Below are 22,720 nucleotides of genomic sequence, written 5' to 3'. Positions count from 1 at the left end.
CAGAGGGCGGCATGCTACGGGTCGCCGGAAGGGTCAGCGGCGGCGAGAGAGAGAGAGAGAGGAGGGGCGAGTTGCCAAGTGACCACGGGGGAGCTTGAGAGCGCCAACGGTGACGCCTGCGCAGTCCGCTCCGGGGGAAAGGCCGCCGCGTCTGCGTGTTCCGCGCCGCGCGCTCGTGCCGGTTGCCGGGCGGAAGGCTCAGGGCATGCGCGGGCGGGCGTTCGCGCAGGCGCCTTGAGCGTCGGGCAAGGTAATGAGGGCGCGTTTTCCCCTCAGGCCGTCCGAGCGGGTTCTGGCCTTGTCGGGCGAGGGGTCCCGGGCGAAGGGGCTGGCCTGTCAGCGTTCTCCGCTGAGGGACCCTGCCTGGCCCGGGGTGGGTGGAGAAGGCCCAGCCGGCGGAGGCCTTTCCTGTGGAGGAACCCCAACTGGGCTGGGGTCCGCCTTTCTGAGGGGATTCCCCGGCTCTAAGGCAAAGCCTGTGGGGAGGGGGCTCGTGGGGGGGCAGCCGCCTAACTACGGGCTACTTAAGGCTAGAAGTCAGGAGTTCGAATGCTGCCCCAGGGACGGAAACCGGCCGGCCAGTCCCTCCCTCTCTTTCTCAGCCCACCTCACAGGGTTGTTGTTGAGAGGAAAAGAGTAGTCCTCGACTTACGACCTAAGGTTGTCCTTAACGACCATAGTGGAGCCCAAAATTTCCGTTGCTGAGCAAAGCCAGTTCAGCGACCATTTTGCCACAGCCTCCAAGGGAAGCCCTGCAGTCATGAAGTGAATCGCATGGTCGCTAAGCAAACCCGCCTTCTCGACTTTCCTTGTCAGAAGCCCTCTGGGAAAGGTGAACGGAAATGGTGATTCCGTAACCCTGGGATGAAGGCGACCACCGTCATAAATACGAACCAGTTGCCAAGGTGTGAAACCTGGTCCTGAGTCACTTTTTTTCAGTGACATCGTGACTTCGGTCACTAAACGAATGGTTGTAAGTCGGGGACTGCCTGAATGAGCGATGTTCACTGCTGTGAGATTTGTGAAAATAATGTGGGTTGGGATGTCCTGGAGCTGAGTCTGGACAGCCACCTTATCTGAAATGTTATCGGTTCCCCTGCTTGAGCAAGGGGCTGGACTAGAAGACCTCCAAGTTCCCTTCCAGCTTCTAGTCTACCCTTATTCTCTGTTCTGTTCTGGTATCTATTCTAAATTTCTTATTCTATTTTCTCTATTCTCTGTACTATTCTATTTTTGTTCTAATTCTATTTTCTATTCTGCATTCTATTCTGTTACCTATTCTAAGTTCTTTAGTCTTTTCTCTGTTCTAAATTTTTATGCTATTCTATTCTCTATTTTATTCTGAATTCTTTATTCTCCATTCTCCACTATTCTATTTTCTATTCTGTTCTAGTCTGCATTCTATTCTGTCCTGTAATCTGTTCTATTCTAAATTCTTCTATTCTTCTATTCTCTATTTTCTATCCCTGTCCCTGTCCCTATCCCTATCCCAGGGATATTACTAACTAAATAAAAACATCCTTTTCTTTCGCTGGCAGGAGAATGGAGGTCAAGTGAGCCTGAGAACGGAGTAGCAGCAGCCGCGGCAGCCATGGCCATTTTCGACACCCCCCAGGAGGCCTTTGGAGCCCTCCGCCCCGCCTGCGTCCAGCTGACCAAGGCCCAGACGGTGGAGAACGTGGAGCGCCTCCACTCCCAGCTGGGGGTGGTCAGTGACTCGGCCCTGCAGGAGCTCCAGGAATACGTCCTTTTCCCTTTGAGATTCACCCTCAAGACCCCCGGGCCGAAGCGGGAGGGTGTAGTCCGAAGCGTGGTGCAGTGCATCGGCTTCGTGCTTTCGTCCACGTGCGTGAAGAAGGTGGATCTCCTCCTGGAGCTGTTCTCCGAACTCTGTGTCTGCCTGGCATCTCCCTCCAACCCATCCCAGCTGGCCCTGTTGTCGGAGGAGCTGAAGCGAGACGTGGGCCAAGCTCTGCTCGCCTTGCTCCACTCCGCTTATGGAGACATTCTTCTGTCTCTCTACCAGCCCTCCAGCCTTCCCCAGCTGGGCTTTGCTGTGTCCCTGCTTCTGGCCCTTGCCGAACAGGAAAAAGCCCGGCAGGTTAAGATCACGGCCTTGCGGTGTCTGCAGGCTCTCCTCCTGCAGTGCGACTGCCCAGAGGATCACCAGTCCCTAGAGAAAGAGGAGATGAGGCAGTGTGGAGATCTCTTTGCCTCCTTCCTCCCTGGGATCTCCATCACCCTCTCCAAGATTATCGCAGCAGACACGAAGCAAGGTCACGCCGTCACGGTCTCGGCCATCCGGCTCTTCTCTAGGACCATCGGTCTGGTGATGGCCGATGAGCAGCTAGCGGAGATCCCACCGGAGAGGAAGAAGCCAGCTTCTGAACAGAGCAAAATACAGATGCTGGTGGTCCACCGAGGCGCAGACTGGGCGAGAAACACCGCATCCAAACTCTCCATCCTTATCGAGAAGGTGGTTACATCTGGGTCCGCTCATCCCCACTGGAAGGTGCGACGGGAGCTGGTGGAAATGGCCCGCCTCCTCCTGACAGCGTGTGGGCGCTCTTTGGTAGACTCAGCGGGGCAGCTGTTAAAAGCCTTGGTAGGCCTTGTCAATGATGAGAGCCCCGAGGTCCAGCGTCTGAGCGAGAGGGCGTTGAAGGAGATGGCCGCGCAGGAGAGAGTAGCCGGGAACAGGCTCCTGGCCGACATCCTAGCTGAGGATCTGCACTCTCTGGCCACTGCCCTGCCCCGCTTAATGACCTCCCAGAACGACCAAGGCAAGATTGCCACTTTGAACCTGGTCCTTGGGTACCTGAAGCTCTTGGGCCCAAAGGTGAGTGTGGTTCTCCACTCTGCCTCCCACCTTCAGCGCCTCTCCAAGGCCCTGATGCAAGTCCTGGAGCTGGAGGCGAAGGACGTGAAGGTTGTGGAGGAGAGCAGCTGGGCCCCGGAAGCTTTTCCTCAGCCCACCCTGGGCCGCTTCCAGAGGAAGTACTTCCGCTTCTTCACAGATGAGCGGATTTTCCCCCTCCTGCAGCAGATTTGCCGGGCTCTGGGCACTTACGGGAATCTCTACCTGCTTGTGGATCACTTCATGGACCTGTACAGGGAATCCGCGGTGTACCGGAAGCAGGCCGCCATGGTTGTCAATGAACTGATTGCTGGAGCCGCAGGGCAGGAGGCGCAGAACGCTTTGCCGAGCTCAGAGGATCTCGTGGGGATCGTAACTTCCGTGCTAGAAGAATACGTGGACTCGGCAAACTGGCATTTGGTCACCCGCTTGGAGGTTCAGGAGTCCCGGGCTGAATCCGCAGCCACCGATGCCAGGCCCCTCGCTCTTACGTATGGAGCACCTAACGGACCTCTGGTGTCCCCCGGTTCGAGCCCCACCCTCCGCTGTATGAACAGCAACGTTTGGCAGATCTGTATCCAACTGGAAGGGATCAGCGGCTTTGCCTCTGCCCTGGGGAAGGACTTCCGCTTGCTCTTAATCTCTGCTCTGTACCCTGTGCTGGAGAAGGCTGGGGACGGCACGCTCCTGGTCAGCCAGGCTGCCAAGGGGACCCTGGCCGACATCTGCCAGGCCTGCGGCTACCTCTCCGTCCCTGAGCTCCTCAGGCAGAATGCCGATTACCTGGCCAATGGGGTCTCCTTGCACCTGAGGCACCCAGCCGATGAGCCCCACGCCTTGCAGGTCCTGGAGGCCATGCTCCGACACTCGGGCGCCGGGGGGGCCTCCTTGGTGGAGGACCTGGTTGAAGACGTCTTGGCCAGGCTGGATCAGTGTCACAGCGAACGGGCGTCTTCGTTCCTGGGGGCGCTACGGACCCTCATGGCCTCACTAGGTAACTGCGAATGAAAGGTTGGGAAATGTTTTTTTGAATGCCTCTGCTCCAGAACGTGCTGGTTTTGCCCTTAAGATAAACTTACGTTTCCAGCCCTGGTAGCATGTAGAGCCTTTAGACTTATATACCGCTTTACAGTGCTTTCCATCCCTCTCTAAGCAGTTCACAGCCTATTTGCCTGGAGCCTGGGGAGATTCAAACTGCCAAATTGCAGGCAGTCAGCAGAAGTAGCCTGCCTGCATTCTAACCACTGTGCCACGGCGGCTGTAGTAGTAGCCTCCAGATCTGTTGGACTTCAATTCCTATGTTCCCCAGCCAACACGGGTAATCCTCCACTTAATGGTTACTTAATGTTTAAAATGACGGCCAAATTTTTATAAAGATTACTTGCCACCTCTCCTGAGAGTTTTGACTGCCGTACCACCTCCTTGGTCACGTGATGGCATTTTGGGCATTTGACGGTTAGCATTTGTGATTGATTGATTTATTGCGCCATTTTCCAGCAAAAAATGCCCATTGAATAAGGCGGATTCGGAGTGACAACCATGTGCTTTGCTTAACAACTATGTGCTTCAGTTATTGACCATCATACGAATGGACATACATTCAAGTCAGATCGCATGCTGGCTTGACTTATGACTGCAGCAATGTACAACCAAAGTTCCTGGCTCTATTTGGGGTCATAAGTTGAGGACTCCCCGTATGCTTTTTTTGCTGCTCTGGAATCCACCCCCTTCAAGGGAAGAGAACAGCCACAGCAAACCAAGGGAGCCATTAAGCCTGCTCTTGCGTCTGATCGCGTTAAGAAGGCGCTAGACCAGGTTTGGAGACAAAGTTTGGTGTAGTGCAGGGTTGTCCAACTTTGGGAAACTTTTAGACTTGTGGACTTCCAACTGCCAGAATTCCCCAGCCATGGGATTTGGGTGATTTATTGGTTGGAAATTGCATAAAATGTGAATGTAGCAATTGCGTTTCGTTAACTTGGGTTAAAAAATGTGTGTGTTCATCTCTTAAGCGTATTTATCTTAATTAATGAAACTCTGAATAGTGAACAAAGATTGTTTCTTACCAGGTAGAATTCAGGATGCTGGTTATCACCTATAAAGCCCTACATGCCACAGGGCATAGAGAGACGTCCTGTCTTCCAGTTGAATCTACCTTTCTGGACTGTTTGGGCAGGGAGGGGGGCAGTGGTTAAAGCCCCCTCATGTTGCCTTGTGAGAATGAGGAAGCGGGTCTTCTCTGTCGCGCTTTCTGATACCACAAAATCCTTCTTTACCTGGGTGACGTCATCCGCTGATTTAGGGTTCGAATCAACAGTGCGATGATACCCAGTTGTATCTTTCAACTCCAGGCCAGCCAAGCAAGGCTGGTGTGAGGTTCTGCCCCAGTGCCAGGGACCGATGTGGGTTTGCATGGGGAGGACTCCTCTCCAGCTCACTCCTACCAGGACTGGGTGACTGGGTGTTTGGACTGCCCAGATCTGAAGACATTCCACCTTTAGCCTTAAATCAGGTGATGCTTCCCTGTTCCAAAGCAACACACGGTTTGTGCGTCTTCTGGACTCACAACTCCTGGTTCCCGGGCAGGTGACCGCTGTGGCCCGGAAGACCTTTCCACGGCTTCATCTGGCACACAAGTTGTGCCATTCCCAGATCAGGAAGTCATTTCAGACAGTCGCTTCGGAGTTGGTGGTGCTGGTGGTGTTTTTTCTCCAAAAAGACAATTGGACTTCCCTAGTGTTTTTCTTTGCAAAGCATCTCACTTCTCATCCAAGAAGCTTCTTTAGAATTGGAGATGAATTAATAAGTTAAGATGGGCAAGCAAATAAATAACTTCTTCACAGTTCTGAAGAAGCTTCTTGGTGAGAAGCAAAATGTTTTCAAAGAAAAACACCGAGAAAGCTGAGTTGCCTTTTTTTTGGGGGGGGGGCAACCCCTCCTTTGGGACAACCTTAGCTTGAATGATTGATTGAGAATCTCCCTAGACCTTCTGACTCACAGTTCGACTCGCCTCCTGGGGGGAAAAACACCTTTGGGGCATCCATGGCCTGGATGACAGAGAATCTCCATAGACTTCAAGGTGCTGGTTGCTACCTCGAATGCCCTCCGTAGCACAGGGCCTGCTTAATTGAGGGACCGCCACCTCCCACAGCATCTGCCTGGTCGATTTAATTTTGCAAGGCTGGTGCTCTCCTCATTCCTTCTGTTAAACAAAGCCACCTCTCTGCATCCCAGAAGTCCCCCTTCTCTAGCAGCCCCTGGCCCTCTGGAATGAGGTTCCCCGGAGATTCGAACAGCCCCTCTCTTATACTGGCGTTTCAAAGGGCCCTGAACCCCTGGCTGTTTGCAAGGGTGATTGAAGCCCTCCTTGCTTCTTTTTCTTTGTTTCCATCTGGATTTGTTATCTTTCTCATCGTTCTTTTTTTTTGTGTGTGAGCAGTTTTCTTAAATGTTTTCACGTTTTGTAAACTGCCCAGAGTCCCTGAGAGTCAGATGGCATATACAATTATTATTATCATCATCTTCACTAGACCAGAAAACGAGCAGCTGCTAAGTACAAGCTTCAAGCTATGTGTGTGTGTGTGCGAGAGAGAGAGAGAGAGAGAGAGAGAGAGAGAGAGAGAGAGAGAGAGAAGGCGGGGGGGCGGGGGGGAGCTATATATCAGTCTTACACCTTTTTACCCAGCCTGACAGTCTTTATATTCTGAGTGCAGGTTGTTCCTTGGCAGAGAAAAGCTTGACCTCCATGCATTTTTATTTATTTAATGATCAAATTTTTAAATCTACCACCTCACGTACATGAGTGGGCGGTTTTACAAATAAAAACAGAATGACAGAGTTGGAAGGGACCTCGGAGGTCATCTAGTCCAGCCCCCTGCTCAAGCAGGAGACTTTATATGATTTCAGACAAATGGCCCCCCAATCTCTTCTTAAAAACCTCCAGAGATCAGCACCCACGACATCTGGAGTCAAGTCATTCCACTGGTTAATTGTTCCCACTATCAGGAAATTTCTCCTTATTTCTAGGTTTGTTCTCTCTTTTATTGGTTTTCATCTGTTGCTTCTTGTCTGGCCTTCAGACAATAGGTGGACCCCCTCTTCTTTGTGGCAGCCCCTGAATTATTGGATCCTAAATATTGGATAAGTCATATAAAAAGAAACACAGTTAAAAAAAAGGGCAGAAGGGGCCACCTTCAAGCCACCAACCTCCCCCAAGGCTGCCTGCCACTCTTGGACCCAGTGCCAGCTGGCAGAGCCAACAGTTGATGATCAGGGAGGGTGGGGCCTGCCTGCCCCTGGAGCAAGGAATTCCATCAGGGCAGAGGCAACCGTTTGTTCTTCTAATGGAGCTGCCTCTCTCCTTCCTGTTTATATCTGTCCCTGGTGCTTGTAGCCCTCCTCACCCCAGGGTGATGTTCCGAGTGCTTTTTTATCACCAATTCATCTCTGAGCCAGGTTTGAGCTTTTGAAACAGGGAGCTAATTGAATTGAGAGAACTTCCTTCCATTAATGGCTTTACTTGCATAACTGCAGGGCAGGCGAAACGCTTTCCTCAGCCTGCTTTCCCCAGGCTCTTTTCCCCAGGCTTACTTGGGCTTAGATCCTTCCGTGCTACGCATTAAATTAGGCAGCAAGGGGTCTCCAGCGTTTTTGGTCTTCCGGCAAGTTCTTCAGCATCCTCCCAGGTGATTCTCCACCATGTATTTTGAAAGCTTCCCCTTGGTCGTTTGGCATTGTGTGTGTGTGTCTGTCTGTCCCATTGCCACCTTGGGGAATCAATTATTCTCCAGAAAATAATGACCTGTAAGTTGGAATCTTCTGCATGAGACAGTTTGCAGGAAAAACTCTTTTGGATCACTTTTTCGTTAGTAATATGGTCAGAATAGCAAAACTTTAGGGTTCGTCAAAGGCCTCTATGTTGGAAGACATCAAGTCTCTTTTTTAATACTTGCTGATGGCTTCCACGTCCCGCTGGCATAATTGGCTGTCAGGATCACTAGAGGTGAGCAAAGGGAGCTTTAAGTTTCTCTGGATGGAAACTAATCAAAAGAGAGAAGCAATCTGGAACTAAGAAATTTCCTGAGAGTGAGAACAATTAATCAGTGGAACGGCTCTCCTGAAGGCTTGCGGGTGCTCCCAACACTGGAGGCTTTTAAGAGGAGATTGGACAACTGTTTGTCTGAAACGGTGGAGGGTTTCCTCCATGAGCAGGCTGTGGGACTGCAAGACCTCTAAGGTCCCTTCCAACTCTGTTATTTTGATACAGAGGATGAGGACTAGAATGTATTTGTCCAAAGGTTTTTCCCAGATGTTGGTCTGAAATTCTCACCCATCCCGCCTTGGATCCAGGAGGCCCAACTGCATTTTCCTCTGCTTGGCAGCTTCCTGGTTTGGGCCGGAGCAGGAAACCCAGCACAAGCCAGAAGGTGGTTCCTCCTGCCCGTGGGCACCAAGGCCGGCCAACCTGCCCACTGCAGACGAAATGGAGGAGTTCTTCTCGGCATACGTGAAGCAGAAGCAGGTCGCAGAGGGGGATGTCGAGGAGGAGGAGGAGGAAGGTTGGTACAGCCATAAACGTCTTGGCCTGGGGTTGGGCAGGGGGGTGGGCAATGCCCACTCGTGGAGTGGCTGAATTAGTGCCTGGTCTGAGCACCCACAGCTGTTGGGCTGACTGTACAACGCTGGCAAAGCAAGCTTTCCTTCCGCGCCCCCACCCTCCACTGTGCCCACAGCTGTGGCCTCTTGCCTCCCCAGAGGATCCTGCAGTGCAGCCCGGAGCACTGGAAGAGCTTCCTGAGGCGGACAGGCCGTTGCCCTTGCAAGCCAAGATGGCGAAAGATGTCCTGGAGAGGGCCATCCACTTGCTGCCCAGCAAGAGCCTCGCAGTGCGACTGAAGGTATGTCATCGACGCAACCAGCTGCTCTCTGAGGCTGCCAAGCCCGCAAGGGTTTCCCTCACACACACACACACGCACACACACACACACACACACACGGGGCAGCCTGTCCTTGGCTTTGGCTAGTGCAGGGTGACCTCTTCCTACACCTACCCAGGTGTGTTAAATCCTGCTCCAAAGCCCAACCCAAGTTGTTAAGCAGGGAACCAGGTGTAGCTGGGTGCCAGTGAGGAGACAGAATCCAGATCTCTCTCGATAAAACGTGTTTGCCTGAACAAAGGTGGGTCCTCCATAACGGGTCGCCAACCTTTTGGACCTCAGGGACCACCAAACTCATATTTTTAAGTCCCAGGGGCCACTAACCGGTTCTGTGGGTGTGGCCTAATTTGTGGGTGTGGCTTGGTCATGTGACTGGCTGGGCACGGCTTATATGTAAATATTATATAAATATTGAATTTTGTATTTAAAAAAAGAGCAACTTTTACCCAAAATCAGGCAAAGCAGGCAGGCAGATTGAGTTGCTCACAGAATCACAGATTCATTCAGTGATCTATCTATCTGCCATCGGTTACCTGAGTCTGTCCCATAAAATTTGCTTGCCATGAGTCTGCAATGAATAATAGAAACTTCAGTCCTAAGGGAGGTTCGTGTGTGCTTAAAAGCAGAGCCAAAGACTAGCTAGAAAGCAAGAAATCCAACCATTTCCTGCTTCCTAGCTAATCTAAATCTCCCGGCACAGCAGAACAGATGATGGTCGGAAAAAGGAAAAATAGCAACTTTAAGAGGCAAGTTTGCCAGGTAAGGATTTGAGTGGGTGGGGAGAGTTCCCGCAGGCCATGTGGGCGGCGCAGCCTTGTGTTTCTGTGCAGCCTGGATTAATTGCTTTGAGGGGCTGCTCTGGGGGTGAGATTTCTCTGCGGCCCACCGGTTGGCGACCGCTGCTCCATAAGGCTGGAAGGACCCCCAATGCAGTGTGAATCAAGAAGCCAGTGCACGACAGATGAAAAATACTCATGTACGCCTTCTGTGGTTTTGAACCCACAAGCTTGTGGTTTCCTATGGAACTTTCCACAACTCCATAGCCTGGACATTCCTTCCTTCATCTCAACCTATGTACCTTTTAACTGGCCATCGGAGTCATCAGAATCCTGGTCAACAGAGTGGCAGGTCCTTGTCAGGCTGAGGAGAACCTGACCTTGGGAAGGAGAAGGCAGACTTATCCCAAGCCTGGTCCACCTGTCCTCGGCATTGAGGCCCCTTATGGAGTTCCACTCATCTTTTCCTGCCCCAAAAGGTTCTCACTGAATTGGAGCTAGAGGAGGAGGAGGAGGAGGACAGTTGGCTGCCCCATGGCCTCCAACTAAGGCATAATGGGACTCTCCATCTTCCTTCTTGCTTGGTCTTTGCTTAAACCTCTTACTGTCCCTAAGGACCGAGCACATGATAGACTGTGGTGCTCTCTGAGCTTGACGGTTTCCTTGCAGGCGTTTCATGACCCAGCCAGGTGACTTCGTCTGTGCTAGAATTGGGTTTGCAGAAAGGAAGAGGAGGACGACTGGGGGGTCCTTGGTGCTCCCCGAGATTTGTTACTGCAAGCATCTCATGACCCAAGTGGGGAACATCATCCGCGCTAGAAGGGATGGGGTTTGTGCAGGGCAGAAGAGGAGGAGGACTTGTGGGGGAGTCCTTGGCTCTCTCTGAACTTGGCTGTTTTCCCCAACATCACCCCTTGTCTCTCTTAATCCTGGCATGTTCATCTTCTGACTCTGAGGCGTCTCCCGATAGGCTCTCGAAGTCCTCGAACTCGGCGTGATGGTCCTTGGTCCACACAAGAATGTGCTCCTTCCATTGGCGCATCGGGGGTGGCCTGCTCTTGTTTGCCGCTTGGTTAACGACGACCCCTTGGCTGTTCTCGGAGCCTTTAAGGTAAGGCGAATCGACGTGTCCCATTGCAGGATCCAATCTGGGTCAGTCACCGGGACCAGAGGTTTAACCTTCCGAGCATTTGGACTCATGATGGAGCCCATCCTCTCCCTCCCTCCCCCTCCCCCTCCCCGCTTCTTTCTCTCTTCTTTCTCTCTGGGAGGAAGGAGAAACAAGCACAGAGAACGGGGAAATGAATCACAGAACCCCAGGAAAGGTTTTCCAGTTCTCCAATTCAAGCCTTGTAAAGTTATCTTCTTTAATTGTGGCACATCTGGCTGTTAGGTAAATTTCCAAATATTTTACTTTCTTAACTACCTGCAGGTCTATTTTCTTTTGTCAGTTCATTTTTTCTGTTTATCTGTAAGGTTTTTAGCTATGATTAGATAATACCGGTAGAAATTAGAAATTGGAAGAATATCATTATGTACAAGTAAAGAACGTTATTACTCTTATTATGTACTTGCAAATTGACTCAGGCGATGCACTGCTCATTAAGCGCTTACGTATGTTAAAGAAAAATATAAATGGAAACTAATAAAAGAAGAAGCCCTGGAAAAGAGCTCTCTCCTTCAGTTCAGCCCAGGCAGGGTCTCCTCTCTGGGGATGAGTGACCAGCTGGAGGGCTTCTTGGCAGGTGCTGTGCACTCTCGGAGCCCACAGTGGGGATTTCCTCAGGAGCCGCTTCTCCAAAGATGTCCTGCCAAAGCTGGAGGCCTCCCTTGTCGCCCAGGCCCCCACCAGCGCCCAGGCCGGGCCCGTCTACAGACACACCCTGGCCTTCAAACTGCAGCTGGCTGTGCTCCAGGGCCTCGGGTCCCTCTGCCAGGCTCTGGATCTGGGTAAGTACCAGGAGTGCCATGTAACCGGGGCTGGGATTCTCCTGATTTCGGCAAACCCTTTGTGTCACCCCCCCCCCCCCAAATCCCTCAGCTCCAGTCTGGCAACGCTGAAGCCTGAAAATGGCCTCGGCCAGGTCAGCCTCAGGGTTGACCTGTATTATGTGGAGGACCAATATGGATCCAGCTCTCTCTTTCTTCCTTTATCATATGTACATAGTGCCCCATCCTGGGGAATTCAGCCCTGCTGGCAAAAGCACCACAGGTACTCCTCGACTTACAACAGTCTGTTTAGTGACCAAAGTTACGATGGCACTGAAAAAAAAAAAGTGGCTTATGGCCGTTTTTCACACCTATCAACCGTAGCCGCATCCCCACGGTCATGTGATTTGGACTCTTGGAAACTGGCATGTACTTACGACGGTTGCAGCATCCCGGGGGAGCCACGTGATCCCCTATTGTGACCTTCTAACGAGCAAAGTCAATGGGGGAGCCGGATTCACTTCACAAACAACTGCAGTCACTCACTTAACAATAACTCTGGCGACAAAGGTCCTAAAATGGAGCCAAACTTGCTTGACTGTGGTCTAGCTTAACAGAATGAACATTGGCCTCAATGGCCATCGTAAGTCGAGGACTACCTGCAGTTGACTCTGAGGAGAGACCCTCCCCTGCATTTCTGTTGCTGGCCTGGCCTGGTCCCACTCAAGCAGGCTCTCTAGGGAGAGGGAGGGTGTGAAGGGGCAGGGGCAGGAGGGGGGCGTGACCGAGCGGCCCCTCCTCTGAGCCACCCATCTTAACTGTTTTCTGCAGGCGAGAACGACCTGAATACGGTGGTGGATGCCTGCCTGCCCTACCTCAGCGCCAGGCAGCCTGTGAGGCTGCAAGAAGCTGCTCTCAGGTAAGACAGGTGTGCCTGCAGGCTGCAGAGCCTCAGGGCTACCATAGGAACAGCTGTCCCAGATTCCCTGAAGGCTTTTAAGAAGAGACTGGACTGCCATCTGTCAGAAATGGTGTAGGGTCTCTCGCTTGGGCGGGGGGGTTGGACCAGATGACCTATAAGGTCCCTTCTGATTCTGATTATCTGTTAAAGATCTGAAGCAGGGGTCCCCAAACTTGGCCACTTTAAGCCTTGTGGACTTCAGCTCCCAGAATTCCCCAGCCAGCATAATTCCAGCCTCCAGTGGCCTAGAGGTGGAGCTCTCGCCTCACAGTCAGGAGTTTGTGAGTTTGATCTCGGGTAGAGGCAGATATTTCTCTCTCTGGGTCCACTGAGAAAATATCTGCTGGGGATATAGGACATACTATAAATATCTGCTGGGCGACAGGAAGGGCATCCGGCCAGTAAAACACACTGCGAGCTCCGTTCCAGTTTCCCAGACTCCACCCCACGGGGGTTAACGGGGCCCGTTAAATGACGATGGTGATTCTGGTCGTAAGTCAAGGGCTACATGCCAGTTGCCAAGCATCCGAATGTTGATGACACGACCACGAGGAGGCTGCCATGGTCATTAAGTGTGAAAAGTGGTCACCTTGTCAGTGCCATTGTCAGTCAACGAACGATGGCAAGTCAAGGGTTAACTGCTCGGATGCTCCCCTATCCTTCCGCTGGAGGCAGCCGTGCAGGTGACAATCGCCCTGCCGTCCTGCTGAATCCCCTTAGAGACATCGGGGTGCAGCACTGACCGAGCCAGCGGAAGCCCCCTGGCCCGTCCCCAGCTGCCCTCCCTGTTCAGCGAGGGTCTCTTCCGGCCTTGGCGGGCGCGAGTGAGCCACAGCACCGGGCTAAGCGGAGGCAAGCTGGAATCGATCACGCCTAACTGAACAAAGTGAACGCAATCAGAAGCGCACGCTGGGTTCACACACACACACACACACACACACCCTCCCGGAATCTTTCGCCGTGGAAACACAGGTTGCCTGGAAACTGCCAGAGTCGTCATTTTAAAAGGCTGCAGAAAGCGGCCGAGTCTCTCAAGTCCTTTTTTTTTTTTTTTAACCTTCAGAGGCTTCCAAGCCAATGGAAAGAGAGGTTGGTCTCTGACCCCAGCAGGCCATCAGCCCCTCCTTGGTAAGGCTTGAGTTTCACTCCTCTGGACCCCCAGCCAGGTGGGAGAGTGGGTGGGAGGCAGGATTGAAACCTCAAAACAGCTGGTGGCAAGGCGAACGGAACGGTTTGCCTTCAGAAGTTGTGGGTTCTCCACCATTGTAGGTTTTTAGGAAGAAAAATCTTCTGTCTGGAATGGTATAGGGCAGGGGTCCCCAAACTTGGCAAATTTCAGGCTTGTGGACTTCAATTCCCAGAATTCTCTAGCCAGCTGTGTCTTAAAGTTGCCAAGTTTGGGGACCCCTAATTTATAGTGACCATTCAAAGTTACAACGGAAGTGAAAAAAGTGACATGACCATTTTTCACCCTTACGACCCTTGCAGTGTGCCCCTAGTCACATTTATGATGGTTGCAGCATCCTGGAGGAATTCTGGGAGTTGAAGTCCACAAGTCTTAAAGTTGCCAAATTTGGAGGCCTCTGGTATCCTGCGTGAGCAGGGGTTGGACTAGAACAGGGGTCTCCAAACTTGGCAACTTTTAAGACTTGTGGACTTCAACTGAAAGCTGGCTGAGGAATTCTGGGAGTTAGAAGTCCACAAGTCTTCAAAAGTTGCCAAGGTTGGAGACCCCTGGATTAGAAGACCTCTAGGGTGCCTTCCAGCCCTGTTATTTGGTTCTGTTCTGTTCTCCAGAGCGCCTGAGGGCAGGGCAGGTCAAGAAGCAATGGGTGAAAGTTGGTTAGAGAGAGATCCGGTCTGGAAATAAGGAGGAGCTTCCTGATTGTTAACCAGTGGAACAGCTTGCCTCCAGAAGTTCTGGGTGCTCTGTCACCTGAGGTTTTTAAGAAGAGATTTGACAGCCATGAAATGGTATAGTCTCCTCCTTGAGCAGGGGGTTGGACTAGATGACCTCCAAGGTCTCTTCCAACTCTGTCATTCTGTTAATCTACTTGGAGACATGTGGACTTCAACTCCCAGAATTCCCCAGCCAGCCTAGGGCAAGTGTTTCTCCGCCTTGGCAACTTGAAGACTTGGGGGCAATGCATCTTGCTTCTCTCCTTCCCTGGGTTCAAGGATGGCCCCCGCCTGCTTGCTGGAAGCACCCAGCGTCCCTCTGGATGGGATTTTTGTCAGGGGGAGGAGGAGGAGGAAGAAGAGGAGGAGGAGGCTACAGTGAAGGGGCTCACAAGAATCCATTGTTTGGTGTCCCTCTTGGAGTAAGTGTGGCACCTCTTCATAAATGCTACAGCAGCATTTTTGAACATTGGGAGCTTCAAGAAGGATGGACTTCAACTCCCAGAATTCCCTAGGCAGCCTTGCAATTAAAAAAAAGGGGGGAATAACTATTTTTTTCCAACTTGGTACATAATTGTCCATGAATAAATCCTTACTATTTGCCCTGAAGAAGATTCCTAAATATTTCACATTTTTTGCAGTAAAATCCATCTGTGTATAAATTGTTTTGCATTTTCTGCCCATATCAACCTCTTAGTTTTCTCTTCATTAATTTGATTGCCTACCATTGAAGTTTATTGTTGTATATGTCCCATCAACGTTATTACAGAGGCTCTAGTAGCAATAGCAATATCACTTACATGCCACTTCGTAGTGCTTTACAGCCCTCTCAGAGCGGTTTACAGAGTCAGCATCTTGTCCTAAAACAATCTGGGTCCTCATTTTCCCTGACCTGGGAAGGATAGGAGGCTGAGACAACCTTGAGCCCGTCAGGATCAAACTCCTGACAGGGACCAGAGTTTACCTGCAGTATTGCATTCTAACCGTTGCACCACCACGGCTCAGGAAAGAAGGAGGGAGGAAAATGTTGCAATCGAAATAACAGTTATCTACCACTCCACAGTGATTTACACCACCCTCCAAGCACTTTGCAGAGTCAGCATCTTACTCCCAAACAATCTGGGTTCTCATTTTTAACCGACCTCGGAATGATGAAAAGCTGAGTCGACCTTGAGCTGGTCAGGATCGAACTGCTGGCAGTGAGCAGAGTTTGCCTGCAATGCTGCCTTCTAATCACTTAATCAATTAAGCTGTTGTTTGTCAGGATTCCAGCAATCGCCCTAATGAAATCATGATTCTCGAGCCAAACTTCAAAGGATTCATTAGAGGCGACACCCTGGCCCTGCCCTGTATGAAGCCAACTCTGGCCTACGTCATTTCCAGTCCCCTGGGACCCTGTTTCCCCCCCTCCCCCCCAGGTGTCTCATAAACCAGGTTCTCCTATTGAGCACCTTCACAGGCTGGGTGTCATCAATCACGTTCTCCAATTAAATATATTCCCGGGCAAAAGCTCTGGTAGTTTAGCTACAATCTTTTAAAGAGAAGAGTTGGAATGTACTTCCGCTTCCAAACTGCTGCATGGCTCTTCCAGGTTGCCTTCCTCATTTCCCCCCCCCCCTTTTTTTTTTTCTTATGGCAACTACTAAAACAGGCCTAGGAATGTTTGGTGAGTTGACATTGTTAGAATAACATCCTGGGCGCCCCCCCTTCCAACACCAGACATCGATACCTGTCTGAAACGGTCGCTTACCTTTCTTGGTAAGCCAAGATAGCAGAGACATTCCCCTTACTGGGGTTTCTGGGGAGATGCAGCCATGCCAGGGTGGCAGAGCCATGGCCGCCTCCTCCGTACGAGACTCTCACACGTGGCGGAGTTAAGTCCTAAAGGCGAACGGGTGGCGGGGGAGGGAGATGGGCTGCAAGAGGAAGTGCCTTTTTGCAGAGTTGCGGAGAGAAACCAAACGCAGGAGTGAAATCACGGCTGAACTTCCTGGCTGGCATTTCTCAGGGGGACCTCAAGATAACGGAGGCTCAGCTCATTTCATGCCCCTCCCGGTTTTTGTGGGCGTGGTTGGCAAGACAAAAGTCAGCTGGCGTTAAGTGGAACCATAACAGGGCATGTTTCAAGGGGGGGAGGCTTTCTACCAAGTGTGGGGGGCTACCCAGTACAGGTAGTCCTTGACTTACAATAGTCCATTCAGCGACTGTTCGAAGTTACAAAGACACTGGGGGAAATGATCATTTTTCACATTTAACGACCATTGCAGCACCCCCCTCCTGAACGGTCACGTGATCAAAATCCAGACCCTTGGCAACCGGCTCGTATTTATGACAGTCGCAGCACCCCGGGGGGGATGGTTGTCACATGATCCCCCTTTTGCGACCCTCTAACAAGCCAAGTCAATGGGGGAAGCTCGATTCGCTTAACGACCGGGTTTATTAACCGGTGCAGGGATTTCAGTTCGCAGCCGTGGGAAGAGAGCTGGTGAAATGGGCAAAGCTCGCTGGACCACTCGCTTAGCGGCAGAGAGGTTGGGCTCCGTGGTGGTCGTAAGGGGAGGATTGCCTGCCCGCAGAAGAGCCCCGGTAGAACCGAGCCTGATGGGAGAGCTGGGGGTGTCGCGTTGGGCTCTGTGTGCCCAGATTGCAAAGCAGCCCCTCAGGATTTCCCCCCTGGCAGCCGCATTGATGGGGCTGTGGCAGCCTGACAGGGAAACATCTTCCGGGCTCCCCGCTTGTCCAATCAATTTAACAAAAGGAAAGAAATCTGCCTGGCAGGAACCACCACCAGCAGCAGCCCCCCCGTTGAAAACAGGCCTCCTAGGAGAGGGAGGTTGAGGGGGGAGGAAGGGGTTGGATGGATGGATGAGGTGCCATCGAGTGGTTTTTGACACCCGGCGACCCCATAAAGTGAATTTTCTCTACCACACTCTGTCCTTCGCTTGGTTTCTCTCCCCCTCCCCAAGATCTTCCGTCTCTGTTGGAGGTTGAGGGCAGCCCCCCTAAAGAGAAAAGTCAGGGAGGGGGAGCTCGGCTTCTTTTGCCATGGCAGACCCTGGGCCGGTGGCGTCCATTTGTGTAAACTGGCCCTCCCGTAAAGCAAGAAGTCCAGGTGGCAGTTTGAAAATGCTTCCCTGCCAGGGCAGCTGGGAGAGAATAGGAAGAGGGAGGGAGGGAGGGAGGGAGGGAAGGAAGGAAGGAAGGAAAGGAAAGAAGGAGAGAGAGATCAGGAAGGAAGGAAGGAAGGAAAGAGGGATGGAAGGAAGGAAAGAGGGATAGAAGGAAAAGGGAGGGAGGAGAGATCTGAGGAAGGAGGGAGGAAAGTGGGATGGAAGGAAGGAAAGAGGAATGGAAGGAAAAGGGAGGGAGGAGAGATCTGAGGAAGGAGGAAGGAAAGTGGGATGGAAGGAAGGAAAGGAATGGAAGGAAAAGGGAGGGAGGAGAGATCTGAGGAAGGAAGGGAGGGAGGAAGGAAAAGGGAGGGAGGAGAGATCTGAGGAAGGAGGAAGGAAAGAGGGATAGAAGGAAGGAGAGGGATAGAAGGAAAGGGAGGGAGGAGAGATCTGAGGGAGGAAGGGGGAAGGAAGGAAAAGGGAGGGAGGAGAGATCTGAGGAAGGAGGAAGGAAAGAGGGATAGAAGGAAGGAAAGAGGAATGGAAGGAAAAGGGAGGGAGGAGAGATCTGAGGAGGAAGGAAGGAAAAGGGAGGGAGGAGATCTGAGGAAGGATGAAGGAAAGAGGGATGGAAGGAAGAGGAATGGAAGGAAAAAGGGAGGGAGGAGAGATCTGAGGAAGGAGGAAGGAAAGAGGGATAGAAGGAAAAGGGAGGGAGGAGAGATCTGAGGAAGGAGGAAGGAAAGAGGGATAGAAGGAAAAGGGAGGGAGGAGAGATCTGAGGAAGGAAGGGAGGAAGGAAGGAAAAGGGAGGGAGGAGAGATAGGAGGAAGGAAAGAGGAATGGAAGGAAAAGGGAGGGAGAGATCTGAGGAAGGAGGAAGGAAAAGGGATGGAAGGAAGGAAAGGGATAGAAGGAAAAAAGGGAGGGAGGAGAGATCTAAGGAAAGAAGGAACAAAGGAAGGAGAAAGGAAGATGGGAATCAAAAGGGAGGAAGAGAGGGAAGGAAGAAGGAGCAAAGTGGCAGGAAGGAAGATGCGGGGAGGGGGAATTCTCTGCATCTAAGCGCTGGGCATTCTTAACGGTGCTTTTTAGTGACTTGGGCTTGTTTCTCTTCTCCTGCGGCCTTAACCAACTGCTAGATTTATGGACCTTAGAGGGCTTTAACTGTCTCCCTTCGTCCCTCCTTGATTTACAGGGATGTTACTTCCTCTACAGGCTCTCTCATTCGTGGCAGCTTAAAAATTCCTTTCCAGCTCCTTTTCACTTCGAAAAGAGGAGGAGGGGAAGAGGGAGGGGTGGCTCTTGCCAGAGCCCCCGGGAAGTCCAGCTGTGGGAACCTTGTCTGTGCTTTTAGTGGGTGTCATCCAACTGGAGTGGGCGTTGAAGGAGCGGAAAGCGCCCTAAAATCGGCTCCTGGGGACAGCACTGAAAAGGGTGGGAGAAGATTCAGGAGAAAGTGATAGCGCTCAGAATCAGAATAGAGCTGGTAGGGACCTTGGAGGTCTTCTAGTCCAGCCCCCTGCTCAAGCAGGAGATTCTTTTTTTTTTTCTTTTTTTTTTATTGGTATTTTTTATTTTATTTTATTGAAGGTACATACCATTCATCTTCCATTTAACGGTGTGTCATCTGGGTACAAGTATCTTGTGCAGTAACCATTAAAATTTACATCCATGTTCATTACTTTGGTATTCTCTGTTCTTTGTCTTATTCTTATCCGATCAATATACATAATACCTCTGTTATTGTAACCTCTTCTTAGCATGTTTAATTCCGTAGACCTATTTTCTATATTTCACTAATCTATTAGCTATTTCTAGCTTTCATATTTTTTCTCTAGACATTAATGAAATAGTTCCCATATCTTACAATATTCAGTTTGCACCTTCTCTTTAATTGCAAGTCTTAATCTATTCATTCCTGCACATTCTAATATTTTCCTAATCCCATTTTCATCAGTAGGAATCTCTTCGCTCTTCTAATTTTGAGCAAATACAATTCTAGCTGCAGTTAATCCACGAACAATCAAATATATTTTCTCAAGCAGGAGATCCTGTACCATTTCAGGCAAGTGGCTGTTCGATCTCTTTAAAATCTCCAGGGTTGGAGCGCCCACAACTTCCGGAGACGGGTTGTTCCCCTGGGGAATCGTGCTCACTGCTAGGAGAATTCGCCAATGGAACCGCTTTTGCCTTCAGCCTTTAAATGACGGAGCCCTGGAGAGAGCACTTCTCTCTTGGCTCCAGACTGGGACTGGCGAGTCCTCGGAGAAGCAGATTTGATCCAGGGGGTGAGGTAAAGCAGATCCGGAAATGGTCTGCTCTCCTGTGCAGGAGGCGTTGAACGGAGGCTGGAGGGCCACTTGGGAAAGGAGGTGGAGACCCACTTGGGTCTCCTTCAAGCAAGGACCATCCTGGACTCCCCTTTGTTGAGAAAGGTATAGTGGACTGAAGGCCAAGTGGACTACAGGAAAGCAAAGCCAGAACTGTAGTTCCTGCACCAAATCCCTGAGTATAACTTTCTCCCTCCCAGGCTCTTCTTCCCACTGCCTGTCTCCCCCTCCCAACATCCAGTCAGTTTCAAAGAAGGTGGTTTTGGAGAACAGTCGCTTTGAGCGTAGACTGTCTTGCAGCTTCTTTCTTCTCCCAGGGAAACGACCTTGAAGTACCAGTCTCCCCTGAGAAGCATGATTCTTTCCATCCGTTCCCCCCCCACCCCACCCACCCAGCATCCACCCTTCCTTCCTCCCTTTCCTTATAGGTATAAGGTGGCAGCTCTGACAGAAATGCTAGTTTTGTGGGTTTGGCTGCTCTGCTCCATGGCTACCCCAAAAAAAATAATCTTCCGGATCAGGGAGAAAAGTCAGAGGTGAAGAATTGAAGCTAAAAATCAACGTTCCTTAAACTACCCAATCTCGTTTGAGTGGGTGAGTGGATACACCATTTTGGAGGGTCACATCAGACGTGGGCTCCTAAGCTTAATGACGCACGTTGGGTTTACACAAGATGGTGGAGCTACACAATCAAGCTTAGCGTGTTTCGAGAATAAATATTTATTTCGCGTATGGCATCTACTGAGGTCATGCAATCACTGATCGTACAAATATCAGTTTAAATAAAGCATCAGCAATTGTGTATATATATATGTAGATAATATCCCCCTGAAAATAAGACCCTGTCTTAATATGTTTTTTGCCACCAAAAAAGAAAAGGCACCAGGTCTTATTTTCGAGGGATGTCATCCACTGACTAACCTCTCTTGCATGCATCGCCCCCTGGCCTCCTTTTCGCTGCCAGAGGCCTTCGGGAGCTGCTGCTTCTGCAGCCAGCAAGGCTTTCCTGAAGGCCTCTGCAGCCGATAAGAGAGCTCAGGATCGATCCAGAGCTTTGTTCTCAGCTCCAGAGGCCCTCAGGGAAGCCTTTGCCAGCCTTGCTGGCTGCAGAAGAAATGGGCCGGCAAGGCAGGTGTCGGGGGGTGAGTGCGAGGCCTGGCTACGATTGTCCAAAGGTAAGTAGTAGCGCAGCTCCATCCCTCCCATCCCATCCCCACCCTAGCTTAATTTTTACCCACTCTAGAGTGGGTGGGGATCTTAAGGCTTTATTTTGGGGATAGGGCTTATATTGGGCAAATGTAAACAAAATATATCAAGTTTTAGGTAGGACTTAACTGTCAGGGTAGGTTGTATTTTGGGGAAAACGATAATATACAGGGTAAAATATGAAATGAAGATAAAACTGAGTCGAAGGCCCAGAAACCAGAAAGGGGGATCCCCCCCCCCATGTGTTAGAGCTGGGCCCTGGCCTCCCTTGCCACCCCCAGCCCTCGGCCTGCATCTTTCCTCTCCTCCCGCTTTTGCAGTGTTTTCCTTCGCCTGATGGAGGTCGATCCGGACGCCGTGTGGTTCTTCCTCTGCAGCGTCTGGTGCCCCGGAAACCCGGAGGCCCCCCACCCCTGCCTACGCCCTGTGAAACTAGCAGGGGGCGAGAAGACACGGAACGAGTTCACGGACAACGTGCAGAGCCTCTTGGACCAGCTGGGCAGTTGAGGGCGAGGGGGGAGCACCCGGGCACACTCGCCCCGTGGAGGTAGGAGGCTCGGCCCAGGGCCCCTCTGGGTAGAAGGGGAAGGGAAGGTGGGCTGCCCCGTGAACTGGCAAAGGAGAGCTGGAGAGGGTCCCCATCCCTGGAGGTTTTCTGGAACCTTCAGTCATGCCTGAAGGACATGGGGAACGACTTCTTGCTGTGCACCTGGGAGCAATTGAGGAGACTGTTTGTAGGTCTGGGTTGAAATGAGGGCTCCTGGGTGCTCTCTGAGCTTGGTGGGGGTTTTTTGTTTTGTTTCACAGGACAGAGGCCACCACAGAGAAGGGCAGTTTCCAGCCTTCTGAACGTCCACAGGTCCAGCCAAAACGGCCCGGAGCAAAGACACTTTGGGGCACCTAGAACCCGAACGATGAGGGGTGCCGGCAGGCGATATCCGGAACTGGTTTGTCCACCAGTTGTCGGGATTTTTGCCCTTTTTGGGGGCTGCACGATGCTCTCACAACAAGCCACAAAACAGGGACCTGGTGCTAATCCCGGCAGGGCCCAGGATGGGGACCAGATTCCCAAGGGGGCTGCAGTTTCCCGGTTTGCCGTGTGGATTAAGATACCGAAGGCCCCAAACTCCCTGCCTTCCTTTTGCCCCAGTGCCGATTTTTTTTTTTGGGGGGGAGCAGGGAGACGGGGCACCTCAGAAGCTCCCCCTGCACCACGGGTGTCCTCTGAAAGTTTGCAGCAGCCTCGCCCGTTGCAGAGAGAGAGGGGGGGTGTGAGCTTAATATGCAGAGCCCCAGCCGGAATTAAGCAGGCAGTGTGCAAATGCCGTTTGCCTCCTCTGACCATGATGGGGCTTCAGACAAAAGCAATTTACTCTGCCTGTAATAAAGCCGAGATGATAACGAAGCTGTTGAGCCTCTCGTCTCTGCCCACACACACACACTGCCTTGGTCTCCACCAGACCTCCACACACGCCCTGCCTGCAGCTTCCCAGGGAGGCCTCTGTCTTTAGCCAGGACCCCCTTGTGGGTCAGGCCCCCCTTTGCTAATTTCAGAAAACGCTCTGCATTACTTTTATTTCTACCATTCACGGCAATTCTAGATCATTAAAAAAAAGCCAGTGTAGAAATAGAAATAATTTTTAAAAAAATCATAAAATAAAATCATAACCTCACCACCCGAGTGTGTGTGTGTGTGTGTGCGTGCAGGAGGGC

At 51.4% G+C, this 22,720-nt stretch overlaps 1 protein-coding gene across 5 annotated transcripts; it reads left to right on the top strand.

Moving 5' to 3' along the window:
- The first annotated feature begins 143 nt into the window (after positions 1–143).
- TTI1 (TELO2 interacting protein 1) lies at positions 144–22,409 on the top strand. 5 transcript variants are annotated; one of them, XM_026690621.2, is made up of 9 exons: positions 206–250; positions 1,539–3,851; positions 8,236–8,412; positions 8,609–8,751; positions 10,537–10,677; positions 11,312–11,516; positions 12,327–12,414; positions 21,328–21,554; positions 21,815–22,409. In XM_026690621.2, the coding sequence occupies exons 2-8, from the start codon at positions 1,592–1,594 to the stop codon at positions 21,512–21,514; spliced, it is 3,201 nt and encodes a 1,066-aa protein (XP_026546406.2). In that variant the 5' UTR covers positions 206–250; positions 1,539–1,591; the 3' UTR covers positions 21,515–21,554; positions 21,815–22,409. The 5 variants fall into 5 exon arrangements, with proteins under 5 accessions (XP_087815215.1, XP_087815216.1, XP_026546406.2 ...); XM_087959087.1 differs by having other exon boundaries at positions 237–905; XM_087959088.1 differs by lacking the exon at positions 206–250 and adding an exon at positions 251–373.
- The last annotated feature ends 311 nt before the right edge of the window (positions 22,410–22,720 follow it).

Source organism: Notechis scutatus, chromosome 3 (genome assembly GCF_049901735.1).
Source record: "Notechis scutatus isolate UNSWTSFEM ecotype Mainland chromosome 3, rNotScu1.2, whole genome shotgun sequence".
In the NCBI taxonomy this organism is placed as follows: domain Eukaryota; kingdom Metazoa; phylum Chordata; class Lepidosauria; order Squamata; family Elapidae; genus Notechis; species Notechis scutatus.
The sequence above is the reverse complement of the archived record's forward strand: the minus strand, read 5'-3'. Positions and strand labels throughout refer to the sequence as shown.